This window comes from Papio anubis, chromosome 15 (genome assembly GCF_008728515.1).
Source record: "Papio anubis isolate 15944 chromosome 15, Panubis1.0, whole genome shotgun sequence".
NCBI classification, from domain to species: Eukaryota; Metazoa; Chordata; class Mammalia; order Primates; family Cercopithecidae; genus Papio; species Papio anubis.
In genome coordinates, this window is record NC_044990.1 from 78,057,681 (window position 1) to 78,077,583 (window position 19,903).

A 19,903-nucleotide genomic window follows, 5' to 3' on the forward strand; every position below is an offset into this window, starting at 1 on the left:
GGTAGTGACAAGAAAGTGACCAAATCTGAGTAGACAGGAGAGGCCTGAGGTGGAGCAGGCGTGGGAGCTGGGGGAGGGCACCAAGGGGTTGAGCAGTCTCTCCTGTTGGTATCGAATATAACAATAATTCTTAGGCTCAGCAGAAGTTTAGCATCCATGTTCCCAGTCACCTGGACTTTTCCAAATCTTGGAACCCACTCTGGCTGAACAGGCTTTTGTTTGCTGAAACGGCCACTTCTTGCATCCAAGAGCACAAGTCAGTTTCCACTGGAAGGTTCTGAGAAATGGTTTCAGGTGTAAGTTTAGAGCATTAAAGGAACGGAGTCACAGCTGAAAAAGAAACATGCTGAGCGCGAAGGAAAAGACATGGTTAAGGGGTAACACGGGCCCGGGCAGGTGAAGACCGGCAGGTGGAGGCCGGCTGGATCAGGGAAGGTGAAAGAAGAGGTAGGTGCAGGGCCCAGCCTGTTTTAACGCCTCGGCGTTCTCACCGCTGCAGAACGACTGCAGGGGGCAGAATAGAGAGCTGCTGCCAGTTTCCCTGCCCAGAGAGTGCCAACAGCTGCTCTGACCTATTGCAGGCATGTGTGTTCCAGGATGCAACCTTCTTGCATTCTCTTTGACCACTCTAGATTAATTGCTAACCAAGATATGAACGTGGTGGGGCTCACAAAGTGTTAGGCGGTATTTTAACAACAAAAACTGCAAAGAAATCCCTAGAAATGTTGGCTCTTCTGGCTGGGAAAACGCAGTCTGTCAACAGTTGCCTCAAAAACTCAGAAGCTCAGGGAGAGTTGGATTCGGTCACCAGAGAGGCCCCTCAAAGAGGAGCCATCCATTCAGATCCTCTGCTCTGTCCCCCATGACAGCGGGGACGAAGGGCCTGAGCCCTGGCCGGGAGGGGCAGGTGACCTCGGGACTGGCCGCGGGGCGGAGCGGGTGCTGGGAGGAAGGAGAACGTGGCTGGCGGGGGGGGCGGGGCGGGGAGAAGACAGAGCGAGGCGGGGACTGGGACGGGGATGTAGCCGTGGGGGAATGGAAAGTGGGATGGGCGTGGCTAAAGGCAAAGGGCGGGGCGCGCGCTTCGGGAAGATGGCGCTACGTCTACTGCGGAGGGCGGCGCGCGGAGCGGCGGCGGCGGCGCTGCTGAGGCTGTGAGTGCAGGTTCCCATTCCCCGCCTTCCCGGCCCGGCTCGCCGCGGGTGGGCTCCCGTTGCAACCCCGCGGGCCGGGCGCGGCTTCCCCAATCCCTCATGGGAACCCAGCCGGACGGGAGCACCATGCGCCTCCCTCGCGCTGGCTCGACCTCGTCCAAGGTCGCTGCCGCCCGCGCCTCCCTGTGGGTGGGCCCTTGTTGCACCCGGAAAATGGGTACACACCTTAGTCGAGTTACCTGGACTCAGCCCCAAGGAACAAAACTGTCTGCCTGCCACAAATGGCAAACGTGAACGCGCCAATCTTTATCTCTGAGAGGCGGCTCGCCCGGTGAAGAACACCTGCGGTTCGTTTAACACAGCGGTTCCCAAACGGTTTGGTCTCAGGACCCGTTTACATGTCTAAAAATAATTTGAGGACCCCGAAAGCTTTTGCTTTTATCTATTGATTTTTGTGGTATGAGGAATTAAACCAGAAATTTTAAAAATATTCACTTAATAACAAACCCATTAACTTTTAATACAAATAGCACTTTAATGAAAATTTTCTCAAAAGTGAGAAGATTGGCTCATGGTTTTTATATTTTTGAAAATTTCTTTGGTTTAATAAAGGACAGCTGGAGTCTCATATCAGCTGTTTTGGAGGAAGTATTTGAAAGAAATGCTGGGCTCATGCAGATGCAGCTATTAGTTGGGAAAGGGAGGACCAAGCAGACCCTCTCAGCGGGTCTCAGGGACCCCCTCAGGCGTCTTTGGACCACACTCTGAGAACCGCTGGTCTAGCACTTGCCCATCGCCTATGCACACACATGGTCTCATTTGTTTCCCTTGACCACCATGTGAAGAAGTTGGGTGTCATGTTTACAAAGATGAAAAACAGGGTCAGAAAGGTTAAGGATTGTCAAAGCTCTATGACCAGTAATGAGAGTGTTTGGTTCAAACACTGAGTCTATGGCTCCTGGTCTGAAACGTCTTTATTTATTTATTTATTTATTTTAATTTTAATTTTTTGAGAGAGACTCTCGCTCTGTCACCTAGGCTGTAGTGCAGTGGTGCAATCTTGGCTTACTGCAACCTCCACCTCCACGATTCTCATGCCTCAGCCTCCCGAGTGGCTGGCATTACAGGTGTGCACCACCACCCCCGGCTAATTTTTGTATTTTTAGTAGAGACAGGGACCATGGTGACTAGGCTATTCTCGAACTCCTGACCTCAAAAGATCCACCCCACTGAGCCTCCCAAAGGCTGGGATTACAGGCGTGAGCCACTACAGCCAGCCTGGTGGTCTGGAACTTCTTCTTTTTTTTTTTTTTTTTTGAGACGGAGTTTAGCTTTTGTCGCCCGGGCTGGAGTGCGATGGCGCCATCTCAGCTGACTGCAACCTCTGCCTCCCGGATTCAAGTGATTCTCCTGCCTCAGCCTCCCAAGTAGCTGGGATTACAGGGCGTCCGCCACCACGCCTGACTAATTTTTGTATTTTTAGTAGAGACGAGGTTTCACCATGTTGGCCAGGCTGGTCTCGAGCTCCTGACCTCAGGTGATCCGCCCGCCTCGGCCTCCCAGAGTGTTGGAATTACAGGCGTGAGCCACCGTGCCCAGCCAGGTCTGAACTTCTTACGTCTTCTTGCATTGTGCCTCTTCAGTCACCCACCTATGGGAGGACCCACCTAATCATATACATTCCACTTTTCCATTTCCTCCACTGCCTCTGGCACAGGGCCCTGGCTGTGGGAGTCACCTCTGGCCCCAGAGGAGCAGCTCAGGCAGTGTATCCAGGCTGGTCCAGAAGGGTCCTTTTCTGGCTCCTTTTGAGGGGGCCAGCCTCTGTGGACTGTTCAGTAGCGGTCCGGTGAGCAAGCACAGTCCCCACGCCAGCACTGGGGGTTAATTCACAGTGCTCTTCACCCGCCTTAGCACACTGGCTCCGTTCTCGACATGTCTACCCGCTGACATAGGATTCTTGATTGGCATTTTTTTTTCTTTTGAGCATTTTAAAGTGTATTATCTCACTGTCTTCTTGCCTCCAGTATTCTAATGAGAATTCAGACTTTAATCTTATTAGGGTTCTATGTAAGTGATGAATCTCTCTCCCTTTTTTTTGCTTGCAAGATTTTCTCTTTGTCTTGGTCTTTTAGTGGTTTTATTGTGGTGTGTGTGAATCTGTTTGAGTTTATCCTCTTGGGAGTTTGTTGAGTTTCTTGGATGTGTATACATCAAATTTGGGAAGTTTTTGGCTATTGTTCTCTCAAAAAAGTCTGCTTTCTTATCCCTCTCTTCTCTTTCTGAGGCTCCCATTGCATGTATGTTGGTGTAGTTGATAGAACCCCATAGGTCTTTGAGACTGTTCAGTTTTCTTTCAGTTCCTCAGGCTGGACAATATCAATTGAACTGTCTTTTTTTTTTTTTTTGAGATGGAGTCTCTGTCACCAGGCTGGAGTTCAGTGGCGCCATCTTGGCTCACTGCAACCTCTGACACCCTGGTTCAAGCGATTCTCCTGCTCCAGCCTCCCAAGTAGCTGCGATTGCAGACACATGCCACCACGCCCAGCAATTTTTGTATTTTTAGTAGAGATGGGGTTTCACCATGTTGGCCAGGATGGTCTTATCTTCTGACCTCGTGATCCGCCTGCCTTGACCTCCCAAAGTGCTGGGATGACAGGTGTGAGCCACTGCACCTGGCCAACCTGTCTTTAGGTTTGCTGATTCCTACCTTGTCCAGCTCAAATCATTTTCATTTTAATCCAGAACTTCTTTCTTTTTGGAGACTGAGTCTCATTCTGTCACCAAGGCTGGAGTGCAGTGGTGCTATCTCAGCTCACTACAACCTCAGCCTCCCGGGCTTAAGCCGTCCTCCCATCTCAGCCTCTCACATAGCCGGGACTACAGGTGTGCGCCCCTGCACCTGGCTAATTGTTTATATTTTTTTTTTAGAGACAGGGTTTCGCCATGTTGCTCAGGGTGGTCTCGAACTGGGCTCAAGCAATCTGCCTGCCTCTGTTGCTCATAGTATTGGGATTACAGGCATGAGCCACCGTGCCTGGCCCTTTTCTGTACTTTCTATCTCTTCATTGATATTCTCTGTGTACTGAAACATCATTCTCATACTTTCCTTTAGTTCTCTTTTTTCTTTCTTTGTCTTAGAGACAGAGTCTCCAGGCTGGAGTACAGTGGTGCAATCATAGCTCACTGCAGCCTGCAAGCTCCTGGGCTCAAGTGATCCTCCTGCCTCAGCCTCCCCAGTAGCTGGGACTACAGGCACGCACCACTATGCCCAGCTAATTTTTAAATTTTTTGAAGAGACAGAGTCTTGCAGTGTTGCCCAGGGTGGTCTTCAACTCCTGGGTTCAAATGATTCTCTTGCCTTGGCCTCTAAAGCAGTGAGATTCTAGGTATGAACGACTGCACCTGGCCTCCTTCAGTTCTTTATGCATAGTTTCCTTTAGTTTTCTGAACATACTTTAAATAGATGATTTAAGTAGTAAGTCCAGCCTCTGGACTTCCTCAGGAACAGTTTGAACTGGCTACTTTCTTCCTCTGCGTATGGGTCGTACTTTCTTGTTTCTTTGCATGTCTTGTATATTTCTTTTGAAAACTGGACATTTTAAGTAATATAATGGGTCAACTCTGGAAATCAGATTTCTCCCTTTTTCCATGGTTTTTTGTTGTTATTTGTTTAGTGACTTTAATAAACTAATTCTGCATTGCGTTCTTTGTCATGTGTGACCACTGAGGTCTCTGCTTGGTTAACTTAGTAGTCTAACAATTAGACAAATATTTCCTTAAATTCCTGGAAGCAGTAAGTCTCCTAGGCTTTGCTGAGGGACTCTGTGTGTGTCAGGACATGTCTTCAACATTCAGCCACAGTTTGCTACTCTGCCCCTGCTTCCACTTCCTTCTTACACAGAGACTGAAGGTTAGCTAGACATGATCTCTTAAGGTCTTTCCTTAGCAAGTATACAGCCTTGCACATGTGTGTGGCCTCCTAGAGTCTCAGGAACATGTCACAATTTTTCAGAGTTCTATATGGATATCGCTTTCTCCATTTTTAGCTTTTAAATGTTTTGGTTAGCTGGTGGTTTGCCCTGTTATCTTCCATCTCAAGTAGCTGTGATGTTAAATAAGTACTTCTGATTGTTTGGACAAATGCCCTCCGGGAAAATACTGTTCCCACTGTGCAAGCTCTGAGTCAGGTCAAATAAAGACAGTTTTGCAAGTAGGGTCTGTCAAGGAATCACAAGACAGGTCAAATAGTGACATTTTCCAGAAATGGGGCTTTCCCCCCTCTAGTGGTTGCCGTGCTGCTAGTTTTCACTGTGATGGGGGCTGTTGATTTTTAAGTCTACCACAGAGCTGGGGAAAATGGATAGTGTAAACTAAACCCCCACGACAATTGCTGTTCTTCCTGAGATTCATCCATTTTTCTTGAATAAATGATCCCTATATTGCTGTAAGTCTTTAATTTCTAGAATTCTGAAAAAGTTGATTCTGACCATTTTTGCCAATATTCTCATTGATTTTATAGAGGATGGGATTTTCAGAGGTCCTTTTTCTGTAGTTTTTGCTGAAGTCAGCCTGCATGGAGTTTTGATCAAGAATGGATTTGAATTTATAAATTTTTTTTTTCATCTGTTGTGTTGATCATAAGGCTTTTCTTCTTCAGTGTGTTAATTTGGTGAATTACAGTGATTGACTTTTTAAACGTTAAGCGGACCATTGCATTTCTGGAATAAACCCCAGTGATCGTGATGTATTGTTTGGATTGCATGTGCTAAAATTTTGTTAACATTATTTGTATCTATGTTCATAAGGAATATTAGCCTATAGTTTTCTGATATTGCCTTGGTCTGGGTTTGGTGTTAGGATGGTGACTGTCCCAGGATGTGTTGGAGAGTTCCCGCTTCTATTTCCTGGAACAGTTTGTGTAAATTTGGTAAGATTTGGCCTGTGTATGTTTGCACCTGCAGTTTTCTTTGTGGAAAAAGTGTTAAACTACAAATTTAGTTTGTTTAATAGACATATTGCTATTCAGATTATCTAGTTCTTCCTGAGTGAGCTTTGGTAGTTTGTATCTTTGAAGGACTATGTACATTTCATCTAAGTTGTCACATTCACGTGCCTAGAGTTGTTCATGCGGAGTCCTTATCCTTTTTCTTACAGCCCTACAAAGGTATGTACCACACAATTCACCCTTTGTTAGTGTATGATTAAGTAATTTCTAATAAGTTTATAGGCCCATCACTACAATCCAGTTTTAGGCCCCCATCCAAATTTCTATCACCGCCCCCAAATTCTCTGGAGTCCATTTGCAATTAATTCTTACCCCTGCCTCTAGTCTGTCATCTCGTTACTGTTTGTGTCATCTGTAGTGATGTGTCCTCTTTCATCCCTGATATTTGTAATTCTTTTTTCTCTGTTTTTTATTTCATCAGTCTGGCTCAAGTTGTATTGCTCTTCTTAAAGAACCATCTTTTGATTTTATCGATTTTTCCCTATTTTTTTTTTCTGTTTTCTATTTCATTGATTTCAGTCTCATCTTTATTATTTCCTACCTTCAGCTTACTTTGGGTTTAATTTGCCCTTTAGTTTTTTAAGGTGGAAATTTAAATTATTAATTTTAGACCTTTCTACTTTTTTTTTGAGACAAGGTCTCGCTCTGTCACCCAGGCTGGAGTGCAATGATGCAATCTTGGCTCACTGCAACCTCCACATTCTAGGCTGAAACAATCCTCCTGCCTCAGCCTCCCAAGTAGCTGAGACTATAGGCATTAGCCACCATGTCTGGCTAATTTTTGTATTTTTGGAGAGATGAGGTTTCCCCACGTTGCCTGGGCTGGTCTCAAACTCCTGGATTCAAGCAGTCCACCTACCTCGGCCTCCGAAAGTGTTGGGATTACAGATGTGAACCACTACACCCATCCGGGGTCTACTTTCTAAATATAAGCACTCAGTAATTACTTTTCAGCCATGCTTGGTGGCTCATGTCTACGATCCCAGCACTTTGGGAGGCTGAGGTAGAAGGATCACTTTTAGCCAGGAGTTCAAGTCCAGCTTGGGCAACATAGATGCTGTCTCCACAAAAATTTTTAAAAAATTAGCTGGATGTGGTGGCTTGTGCCTGTGATCCTAGCCACTTGGGATACTGAGGTGGGAGGATTCCTTGAGCCTGGGGATTTGGGGTTCCAGTGAGCTGTGATCATACTGCTGCAGTCCAGCCTGGGTGACAGAGCAAGGCTCTATTAAAAATAGTAATAATAATAATAATAACAATAATAAAATTTCCTCTAAGGATTGTTTTAATTCCCTCTAGCAAATTTTGCAAGATTTCTGGTACCTATCATCTCTTTTAATGTCTTACATTGATCCTGTGTTTTCTAAAGTATTCAGTAGTAAGACTCCAAAAGAAAAAGGGCTCCCTGGCTGTATGTGTTCAGTGGTAGCAGCCAAGGAATGTGCCAGGAAGGTACTTCACATTTTGCAGTGCCATGGTGGAGAGGAATCTGATTTAAAAAAAAAAAAAAAAAAAAAAAAATTGAAGACAATTTAGAGAGGCGACAACTGCAAGCTAAGTACCTGAGACTCTGGGTCAACAGGAAGGGGACAGTGTGTGAGGAAACAGGGGCCATGGAAAGTGGCTGAGGGGCCTGGATGGGGTTACCTGTCAGGGTCCCAATAGGCCTTTTGTAGGGTTGGCTTCATCTTTGAAGCCTCCTGAGGTTACCGTGACAACCACTATTGTCCCTCTGTACTGCTGTGAGGCCACTAAGGGAAAAAGGGAGGGAAGGGACCCAAAGGGAGGACGGAGGTGAGAGAAGAGGGAGCGATGGGGAGAGAAAGGCAGAGAAGAATGGAAGCAGTGAGCGAGAAAGGGGAGAAACCTCACTGAAAAGGAGGCAGGGTAAACATGACTGAGAAATGGAAAAATAATCACATTGCAAAGAACTAACTCAGAGTCAGGATGAATGTGTATTATTTGCTACTTGAACTGGCATTAAAAGGCCAATGTGAAGTGTTAGATATTTTAAAATGTTTATTGGTATCATTAGAAGTTGACTTCAGTTGCCCAAATGCATGGTGAGAAAGGGGATGTGTAAACAAAAATGTTATTTTGGATTGTGAAGCAGAAGGTCATTTTAAATGGCCCTGGGAGGTAAAGGGACCAATCCTCTCGGTCACCTGGGACTGTCCTGGTTTTAGCATGGAATGTCCTATGTTCCCAGAAACCCCTTAAATCCCAGCAAACCAGGATGGCCATTCACCACAGAGATAGAGAAGTAAAGGGCTGTGGATGAAGACGGGTACTTATTAGGAACAGGGAGGAGGATGGAGTTGGAGGGGATGAGTGCAGGGCAGGATACAGAGCCCAGAAGAAAGGGAATTGACAGAAGCTGGGAGAAAGAATAAAAAGACCAGTGGTCTAAGATGGTAGACCTCAGGTTCAAGAACTGGAGCAACAGTCTTCTGGAATGGCCTCCATTCTAGAATGGAGAGAGAGTGTTCAGAATGCTTTGATGGAGAAAGAACGGCCGCTGCCGAGAGTGGGGCTGAAGAGAAAAAGGAGACCTGGAGGGAGCAGGCAACACCAGGAAGGCAGTTGTATGCAGTGTGCAGACCGGGAGTAGCCTAGGGGTAGGGACATGCCTGGACTGGACAGTGGAATTGGTGGGAAATCAGATTTCCCTGAGCAAAATCCAGTGGGCAGCAGCCAAACTGGTGAGCAAGAACTGGCTGTGGTGGCTGGGCCCGAATTGGGTGCTGCACCTGCCAGGGCAGGTGTAGCTGCGAGGGAGGTCTCTGCCAACAATTCAGCTATGCTGTGCCTACTGAACGGCCTCACCTTGGCCTCTGGCTCTGTTGCAGCTGTGTGGCGCTCATGCTTCTACATACTGTTATCCTGTGGTAGAGTTTTACCGTGAACCAGGGCCATCTAGAGGAAACTGGGTCACCCACATGCTTTCTGTGGGAGAGGCCAAGGAGTCAGGGGGAGACTGGGACCTGAAGATCAACTCTTTACTGCAGAGATCACTCCCTCCCTCTCTCTGTCCCATGGATCCAGAGGGAAGTTGAGGACAGTTTCATGCCACATGCTTGACCCGACTCGAGTGAGTAACTGTGGCTGCTGTGAAGACTCTGTCCTTGCAAGGAGCTCTCCTTAGTGCCCAAATTCCACAGAATGTTTGCGTGACATGAGTGCTTCATTCGTCTAGAAATACTTCATGGTAGTCAGTTGCTAATAACAGGGTATCTGCAGGTGGCACGTTCTCAGGAGGCACACCTGAAGCCTCAAAGGTGAGGACACACATGGCTGGGTGAGCCTGTCCCAAGACATGACCCATATCCATAGGGAGTGCCCTCAGGGCAGCTGACACCACTCAGCCTCAGCAGTCTCCAGTGATAGCTTCGGAACAGCCACGGTCTGACTGATATACTTTCTGAAAACAGCCTTCGGTCACACAGTTTCCTAACTAAATGTGGTGGTGGCCACTCTGTAGGAGTTGCCATTTTATGTGTGATTCCCTGTGAGGAAGCCCATAGGTGCTCGTGGCTGAAATTTTAGGAATGCAGGTTTCTAAGAAGGCTGGGAAAAGCAAGCTGGGCTCCTTGGGGAGGTTTAATTAACTTTTTTAACATATAAAAAGTTGTTAATTATAAAAACAACATTTTTTCCTACCCTGAGTGCAGCTGGAGCTGTGTTCTGCTGTTACACATTGCTCATTAATTCCACACATTGCTCGTGATCCTGTGAGGTTTCGAATTTTATTAGACAATAAGGAAGATATCAAGGAAATAATATTTGTGTTTTCATATAGGTCACTTGGGTATGAATTTAAATCCACTGTAATTCAAACAGGTTTAATTTATTTCATGTTGCTACTTGAATGTGTTATAGCTTATCAATTAAATAACGCACCTGAATGATGCAGACTTGAGATTCATTCCCTCCTTCTTTCCTTACTTCCTTCCTTTCTCACCCCATCCTCTCCACCATAAACCAGGTTTAGAATAGCTGTTAATTTTGCTGCTTTGATTTTTTGTTGTTGTTTATTTTGAAACGGAGTCTTGCTCTGTCGCTCAGGCTGGAGTGCAGTGGCACAGTTTCAGCTCACTGCAACCTCTGCCTCCTGGGTTCAAGTGCTCCTCCTGCCTCAGCCTCCTAAGTAGCTGGAATTACAGGCGGACACCACCATGCACGGCTAATTTTTTTATTTTTCTTATTTTTAGTAGAGATGGGGTTTCACCATGTTGGTCAGGCTGGTCTTGAACTACTGACCTCGTGATCTGCCTGCCTCAGTCTCCCAAAGTGCTGGGATTATAGGTGTGAACCACTGTGCTGGCTTTTTTTTTTAAAGACTGGTGCAGCTATGTTGCCCAGACTGGAATGCAGTGGCTATTTACAGGTGTTATTATAGCTCACTGCAGCCTTAACATCCTGGGCGCCAGTAGCCCTTCTTCCTCAGTCTATCTAGTAGCTGGGACTGTAGGCATGTGCTACCACACCCAGCTGTTTTTACGTTTTGTTTACATTTAAGGATGTTAACCTAATTTAGGAGTGGTGATGATGTTCACTATTGTCCCACATGACTCTAGCACATATATATTTGTATGTGTATAACCACAGTTGTTCATTAAGTCTGTTTCCAGGTTTTCTTGGGAAATGCAGAGAAAAATGTTCCTATCCCCAAATCTCTGTGGATACCCTTACTTAAGTATTTGGAGGTAAATTTCTATATGTGAACTTGCTGAGTACAGACATTTGAAGCCTTTTGATGCTTGCTGACAAATCACCCTCCACAAGGGTGTGTCGATACATCCCTGGATGGTGTATGCCTCTTGGAGGCTCATCTGTCCCATTTCCTTGCATTAGGAGACCCATGCACACTGAAGTAGGCGCAGACTGTCACGCAGGTCACCTGACTGGCAGCACCAGACCTAAAAAGGCCTGTTGGCTACCACGACGGCCTTGGCTGTCACACTGGACCCGCCCATGGGTGTTTCTGTACATGGCCATGAACCTCTTTTGAACTACACCACATGTTAACATCTTTCTCTTAGTTAGCTCTTTGAGATTGGCAGAAGTGCTCTATTTAATAATAAAGGAATGGCCCGGGCATTGGTGGCTCACACCTGTAATTCCAGCACTTTTGAGAGACCGAGGTAGACAGATCGCTTGAGGTCAAAAGTTCAAGACCAGCCTGGCCAGCATGGTGAAACCCCATCTCTACTAAAAATACAAAAATTAGCATGGTGTGGTTGTGCATGCCTGTAGTCCCAGCTGCTCAGGAGGCTGAGGCAGGAGAATTGCTTGAACCCAGGAGGCAAAGGTTGCAGTGAGTCAAGATCACACCACTGCACTCCAGCCTGGGTGACAGAGCGAGACTCTGTCTCAATAATAATAATAATAACAAGGGAATGAAAGTTTCCCTAGAAAGTAAGGATTCTATTTCAAGAGAGTACTTGGGTGGGCAAGTCTGTCTTAACTGTTTCTCCTCACTGTGTCTAAATGAGAAGGAAGAATGACCCTGGTGTCTGTATTTGCAGGACACTTTTCTTTTTTTTTTTTTTTTTTTTTTTTTGAGACGGAGTCTGGCTCTGTCACCCGGGCTGGAGTGCAGTGGCCAGATCTCAGCTCACTGCAAGCTCCGCCTCCCGGGTTCCCGCCATTCTCCTGCCTCAGCCTCCCGAGTAGCTGGGACTACAGGCGCCCGCCGCCTCGCCCGGCTAGTTTTTTGTATTTTTTTAGTAGAGACGGGGTTTCACCGTGTTCGCCAGGATGGTCTCGATCTCCTGACCTCGTGATCCGCCCGTCTCGGCCTCCCAAAGTGCTGGGATTACAGGCTTGAGCCACCGCGCCCGGCCTTGCAGGACACTTTTCAGTATTGATATTCAGAACCCCAAATATTGAAAAGTGTAAAAGACAATACTTGCTACTTCATTGTCCCGTTGCCCCCCACCCCAGTAAAATGAGGGTCTTAGGTTTGTGGAAGACTGTGTTCACTGTTTAACTCACAGTTCTACACTGCTAAAATTTGACACTTTTTTTTCCTAATAAGAGCCTCTCTGTGGACCTTTTGAAAGTTTATATGGTCATTAAAAACATCATTGCACACATATATTTCATACCACTTTGGAAGTAGTGCAGGCTTGTTTGAAAGCATACACTTGACTTGTCTTCTTACTCAATCTCACAGTATTCTTTGGGAGAAGGTTGATATGCCCACATTCTGTGGCCAAAAACAAAAGTTTAGGAAATGAAAACAACAAACAGAAAACCCCATGCCAAGTGCTGTTTTCGTAGTGAGGCACTGGAGGGTGCTCTAGTAATGGGAGATGCACGCAGTCTCTGCAGTCTGCAGGCTGCCCTCACAAATGCCTCTTTTCAGAAGATGTAAGAGTTGTTTTTTCTGTTCATTTTAAGGCAAATGAAAGACACATGGATGGTAGAGGAAATATTTCTATACTGACCTATAAACGGTCCCTTTAAAAGTTTATGAGAAACTGAAGAAGTAGCTCTGTGCTCCAGCCCTCTTTATGACCCCCTCTCTCCCTAGCCTGTTGCAGCCTCACCGGCCTCCTCTTCTGGGCTGTGTCAGCCTGAAGCACTGTCCCTTTGTGTCTTAGATGTCACAGATCGGAGAGGTCTTCCTTGACCACCCTGTACAACAGAGTCTCCACCCCCTTACCAGCCTCTGCACTACCCCCTGTCCCCTTGCTGCTGTTTTCATTTTTTCCTGTTGCCCCATTTCCACCAGACATATCACATGCTTATTTGTTTATTGTCTGCCTGTACCCTACCCCAGCCCCCAGATAGTCATGAGAGCAGGAACTTGGTTTATTCCATTGCTATTATATATCCAGAACCTAAAACAATCCTTGGCAGTGCCGGATATAAATTTGTAGAAGGAAAAAAGAAGAGATTTAGGAAATGAAATATTTTGAGTGTTTCTAAAGATTTAGTGGATTTTTTTCTTTATTATGGTAAATTATACATAACAAAATTACCAGTTTAACTTTTTTTTTTTTTTTTGAGATGGAGTCTTGCTCTGTCCCCCAGGCTGGAGTGCAGTGGTGCAATCTTGGCTCACTGCAACCTCCGCCTCCCGGGTTCAAGCAATTCTCCTGTCTCAGCCTCCCAACTAGCTGAGATTACAGGTGCCCGCCACCACACCCAGCTAATTTGTTGTAGTTTTAGTAGAGACGGGGTTTCACCATGTTGGCCAGGCTGGTTTCGAACTCCTGACCTCAGGTGATCTACCCGTCTCGGCCTCCCAAAGTGCTGGGATTATAGGCGTGAGCCACCACACCCGGCCCATTTTAACCATCTTTAAGTGTACAGTTTAGTGGCATTAAGTACATTCACACTGTTGTACAGCCGTCACCACCACCCATCTTCAGAACTTTTTTATCTTCCCAAACTGAAACCCTGTGCACATTAAACACTAACTCCCTGTTCCCTTCCCCGCTACCCAGTCCCTGGTAACCACCGTTCTCATTATTTTCACTGTGAATTTGACTACTCTAGTTACTTCACATACATGGAATCACATATTTATCCTTTTGTGTTTGGCTTATTTCACTCAGCATAATATCTTCCAAAGTGCATCCATGTTATAGCAGGTATCTGATTTTCATTCATTTTTAAGGCTGAATAATCTATTGTGTGCATATTCCATATTTTATTTATTCATCCATCTGTTGATGGACATTTGGGTCACTGCCACCTTTTGGCTATTGTTAGTGCATGTTCTATGTGGAGCACAGAAATGTGATGTTTAAGTTTCTTTGAATTATACTAGCCAGTCACAGATCACTCCTGGGTAGTACTGTGGTTTGAATGTGGTATCCCCTCCAAAATTCATGTTGAAACTTAATTCCCATTGCGGTGGTATTAAGAAGTGGGGCCTTGTAGGAAGTGGTTAAGTCATGAGGGCTGGGCCTCATGAATGGGTTAGTACCATTGGAAAGAGGCTTCAGAGAGAGTTTTCCAGTCTTGCCCTTCCACCTTCCACCATGTGAGGACACAGCAACAGGGCGCCATATTGGAAGCAGAGAGCAGCCCTCCGTAGACACCAAGGCTGGCACCTTGATCTTGGATTCCCCAGTCTCCAGAACTGTGGGAAGCAAGTTTCTGTTGTTTATAAATTAGCCCAGTATGTGATACTTTTTAAAATAGCAGCATAAACAGACTGAAACAGGTGGTTTCTACTTTTAGGAAAATATTTTTAATTCATATTAAGGTAGAAACTTATTCTAGCTCCTAAAAATCAGAATTGTTTTAATATCCTCAGGTGCTCTTTTAAGTTTTTCTTGCAGTTGTCAAAAACAAGTTTAAAATCAAGTTACTAACTCTCTGCTATATGCAGGAAGCTCCTGGATAGATCCTCTGGGGTTCAAGTCCAATGCTGACCTGCAGTTGGCCCTTGTCTAGATTGTGCCTTATTTTTCTCACCCATCAAAAGGAGGATGGACAAGTTTCTTCCTGCTAGTTGACATTCCACAGTCTAGAAAGGAATTGTTGCCCTCAAGTAAGATGACATTGGGGAATTCAGAAATATAAAATATATAGCTTTTTGAGCTCTAAGTTATTTTGGTCCATTTGAGCTCAATTTGACCAGAGATTGAAGATAAAAGCTCTGCCTCCCCCAAACTTATGGGTACAGCCTGCACTCAATAGGTTTTACTGCCTGCTCCTGCCATTAAGGGAGATTTTTTTGGTCGTGTGTTGTTGACCCTTTAGGTCCTCAGAAGGGGCGGCGGCCTCATCGTGTCTCTCCCTGTAGCAGGAAGTGTTACCAGGCACTTTGTTCCGGTGACTTATGATGGACACAGCACAGCGCCAAGGGGTTAGGATTCTAAAATAATTCAGGTGTACTGAGATGCAGAACCTAAAAGAACTCCGGGGTAAGAGAAGGTAGATATCCTGAATTTTAGTCGGATTTTGACTCAGAAGTGGGTACCTGATTTCTGCCTACATCTCACTTCTTGCAGTTTTTTCCTGCTCCATTTGGGTTCCCTGCTCACTTGGTACCCTCAAGCTGGCTTGTAAATGCCCAGAGCCTGGACCACAGTGCTCTCGTGGGGCCTGCCTGTTCTAGAGCCCAGCAGCCGGCAGTCCACCCAGGGATGACCAGTGAGCCCAAGAAAACAAGCAGTGCTCATGTCAGATGTGTAGCCCTTCCCAAGTGCTGCACCTTTTAAGAAATGCCTTCACTGGGCATAGTGGCTCATGCCTGTAATCCCAGCACTTTGGGAGGCCGAGATGGGTGGATCACGAGGTCAGGAGTTCGAGACCAACCTGGCACAACATGGTGAAACCCCGTCTCTACTAAAAATACAAAAATTAGCCGAGCGTGGTGGTCACGCACCTCTAATCCCAGCTACTCAGGAGGCTGAGGCAGGAGAATCACTTGAACCTGGAAGCAGAGGTTGCAGTGACTGAGATCCTACCATTGCACTCCAGCCCGGGCGACAGCGAGACTCCGTCTCAAAAAAAAAAAGAAAGAAAGAAATGTCTTCTGCAGACACCTTAACTGCAAAAGAGTCAGCCAGGCAAGAGAATTTCTCCTCTACCAGGAAGAGAATATGAGTATAGGAGAGGCTTGGAGTGTCTCTGCCACCCCTCATGTCCTCTGGACAAAGGTCCAAGCTGTGCATTTGAATCATCAGTGTCTAGCTGTCCTGCAAAACGTCAGGGACTTACCAGGTAAGCTGGTGACATGCCTGCACCAGGGGATTGGGAGAATCCTTACCGTTAAACCTCTTCTCCCCACCTCTTAACACATAAATACACTTTTTAAGCTTCCTAACACTGTACTCTGATCATGGTGCCTACCCCCTCGGACAGCATAAATTTCCCAATGATCTCCGATTACCTGTCGCATAAAGTCCAGGCCCCTTAGCGTGGCATGTACACACCTCCTCACCCATCCTTCTATCTTTCCATTTCCCCCAGGCCGCTTACCTGTGGCCCACATGCGCCACTCACCATGCCCCATACTCTTGAGTCATCAGCGCCACTTCCTCCTGGAAGCCTTCCCTGGACACCTCAGCCAGCCGTCTGTCTCATCCCCGAGAGCTCTAACCTCTCTGCTGACTTTTGCCACCCTTCCCTGTGTTAAGGTCATTGAGATGCAGAACTCCCAGTTGTCTTTGATGCCTCCTCTCCTCTCCCACCCATACCCCATCTGTTGCCAGGCCCGTTGATTTTCCCCTTCAGGTGCCAACTCTTTTTCATTGTATTAGTTTCCTATTGCTGTTGTAACAGATTATTGCAAACATCATGGTTTAAATTAAGCTTGTCCCTGCAGCCTGTGGGCCACATGTGACCCGGGATGGCTTTGAATATGACCCAACACAAATTTGTGAGCTTTCTTAAAACATTATGAGATTTTTTGACGATTTTTTTTTTCCTTAGCTTATCAGCTGTTGTTAGTGGATTTTATGTGTGGCGCAAGACAATTCTTCCAGTGTGGGCCGGGGAAGCCAAAAAAATTGGACTCCCCTGGTTAAGTTAACACAGATTTGTTAGCTTATGCTTCTCCAGGTTGGAAGTCTGACCTAGGTTTTGTGGGCTAAAACCAAGGTGTTTACAGGGATGGAGAGCCTTCTTTCTGGCAGTTCTAGGGGTGATTCGTTTGTTTGCCTGTTCCAGCTTCTGGAGGCTGCCCACATTCTCTGGCTCATGGCTCCTTATCCATCTTCAAAGTCAGCCCCAGTGGACTGAATTCTTCTCCCCACTGCTGCCATCTCGGGTTCTGTTGCTTCTGCTGCCCTCTTCCACTTAGAAGAACCCTTGTGATTACATTGGCCCCACCTGGATAACCCAGGCCAATCGCCTCAACTCAGGGTCAGCTGATTAGCGACCTTCATTCCACTTTGCCATGTAACCTGACATATCAATAGATACTGGGTATAAGGACATGGACATCTTTGGGGGCCATTATTCTGCATACCCATCCACTGTTCTAGATTCAGGTTTGAACTCTTGGAATGACCATCTAATGGGCTGAGTTCCCTCATTGCCTCTCATGTTACGTGCTGCCAGCATGTATTGAGATGTACGTTCTATCATCTAGACCTGTTGGTTCCAAAAATATCTCTTGGATCTGTCCTTTTCTTTTTGTCTCCATTGCCCCTACCCTAGTGGTCATCTGTCATCTGGACCACTGTGAAAAAGGATTGTTTACATCTACAGGTACCCCTCCAAGCAATATTTAAGTGTACTATTCAAGAGTATTTTAGTACATTCACAATGTTGTGCATCCGGCACCTCCATCTAGTTTCAAAACATTTTCATCACCCTAAAGGAAAACTCTGTATCCATTGAGCAGTCATTCCCCATTCCCTCCTCTCCTCAACCCCTGGCAACCACCGGTCTATCTTCTGTCCATGCATTTACCAGTTCCTTTGTATGGATATAGTACTACATTTTATTTTTTAAATTAGATCAAATTTTTCAGAGACAGGATGTAGCTCTGTCATCCAGTTTGGAGTATAGTGGCACTGTCACCCAGACTGGAGTGTAGTGGCATGATCATAGCTCACTGTAGCCTTGGACTCCTGGGCTTGAGTGATTCCTCCTGCCTCAGCCTTCCAAGTAGCTAGGACTGCAGGCACTCACCACCACACCTGACTCATTTTTAAAATTTATTTGTCAGTTGATGGACATTTGGGCTGTTTCCACTTTTTGGCGATTGTGACTAGTGCTGCTGTGAACATTCATGTACAGGTATTTGTTTTCAGTTCCTTTGGGTTTATACCTAGGAACTGCTGTGCCATGTGGTAATTCTATGTTTAACTTTTTGAGGAACCACCAAATTGTTTTCCACAGTGGCTGCACCATTTTATATTCCACCAGAAATGCACAAGGGTTCTGATTTCTTCACATCCTCACCAACACTTGCTATTTTCCGTTGTTTTTATTGCAGCCATCCTAGTGGGTGTGAAGTTGTATCTCATGGTTTCCTCCAAATCATTTTTAAATGCACAAATTGGCTAATTTCACTTCTCTGCTTCACATCCTTCCCATTGCATTTATGATAAACCCTGGCCCTCCCCTTGGACTCTGAGGAGCGTGTGATCTTCTACTCCTACCTCTTTCTGTCACTGCCTTCCATTCTCACACAGTCCACTTACCGAGTGTCATTGGCCTTCTTCTGTTCCCTCAAGCAGGGAAGGCAAACACCCATGGGCTTTTATTTATTATTTATTATTATTTTTTTTTAACACTTCTCTTAGTTCCAGAGACCGTGGGCTTTGAGGCTCAGGGGATTCAGATCCAAGGTCCATCTAGAAGTAAATTATGAGATAAGCTGGGCGCGGTGACTCACGCCTGTAATCCCAGCACTTTGGGAGGCTGACATGGGCAGATCACGAGGTCAGAAGATCAAGACCATCCTAGCTAACACAGTGAAACCCTGTCTCTACTAAAAATACAAAAAATTAGCCGGGTGTGGCGGTGCGCACCTGTAATCCCAGCTACTCAGGAGGCTGAGGCAGGAGAATCGCTTTAACCGGGGAGGTGGATATTGCAGTGAGCTGAGATCATGCCACTGCACTCCAGCCTGGGCAACAGAGCGAGACTCCGTCTCAAAAAAAAAAAAAATTAAATGATGAGATGATGCATTGAATGCTAGATATGGCGTGTATGTAGTTCATAAGAACACCAGTAAACAGTGGATGTAAAAAGCAACATCAGCTAGATACCTAAAGGCCGTGTCTTTGGAGCAGGGGTGACCACCTGAAGCATGTCCTCCTGTCCCTGCCTTTTCCCTCCCTCACAGCACCCCGCTCTTCATCACACTTACGGTTTGTCACCAGCCACGAATGTGTGCATCTCCCTGTTATGTTTGGTCTCCCGCACTGGGCTGGAAACTCCACGTTCACCCTTTATGCCTGTGCCCAGCACAGTGCCTGACACTGTCGGCACTGATTAAATGATTCCTGAATGACTGCATCATCATATGGTCACAGTAAACAGAATCCATCACTAATTATCTATTTGACATGAGAGGGTGGAAAGGCAAAGTTTTTATGCATGAGTGTGGGTGTATGTATGTTTTCCTAGATTATAGATTTGTCTAAACATTCCTGCTAATTTTAAGATATCAAATCTGAAGTTCCCTTCTTGGCTTGAATTTTTGAACATAGGCCAATGCTGTTTTTAGATTCCTCAATATTCTCTCTTTTGTAAAAGAGTTTTCAAAAGTATAAACGGGGCATCTTCCGTACAACTGGTTTACATTGTTGGTTTATGCAGCTGAGTTGTGGGCAGACGGGAAACCTCAATGTCTGAATGTGGCTTTACCCCAGCACTGAGGTATTCCCCGGAGAGCTTGGCCAGTCTGAGTGCATGTGGTCTAAAGGTCCTCCCTAGCCAGTTCCCTGTCCTAGCTACTTTCTGTTTATTTCAGAACTTCTCACCTGTTGAACACTCAGCCTTTCCTCAACACAGGACCAGCTCAGCATCAGGAAGCTGTATTTTAAGAAAATCATGGTCTTCCAGCCCAGTGGAGGCATCTTAGCGGGATCCAAAATAGCATTCACTTTTATCTTGAAATTCTTTCTGTTTTTGGTTTTTCCCCAACTCTCATCCTTCACCCCAGACACTCCAGGTTGTTACTGAAATGAGGCATGATAGAAAGTGTGAACTCATAGGCTCAGTTCTGTTGCCTCCTTATGGCCAGTGTGTGGAAGGGCTCCTCTGCTCTCATGCCTTCTCCCTTGGAGCTCGTTCATCACTTTGGCCTGTTTTG

The 19,903-nt window shown here is 45.9% G+C and overlaps 1 protein-coding gene across 6 annotated transcripts in view; it reads left to right on the forward strand.

Annotated features, from left to right (window-relative positions):
- The first annotated feature begins 1,074 nt into the window (after window positions 1-1,074).
- Window positions 1,075-19,903, forward strand: part of CLYBL (citrate lyase beta like) — a 296,641-nt gene continuing 277,812 nt past the window's right edge. For all 6 annotated transcript variants that reach the window (XM_021929743.2, XM_021929741.1, XM_009192161.2 and 3 more), the window contains exon 1: window positions 1,075-1,154. In XM_021929743.2, coding sequence (XP_021785435.1) covers window positions 1,093-1,154 — 62 coding nt within the window. In that variant the 5' untranslated portion in view covers window positions 1,075-1,092. The remainder of the gene's footprint in view (window positions 1,155-19,903) is intronic.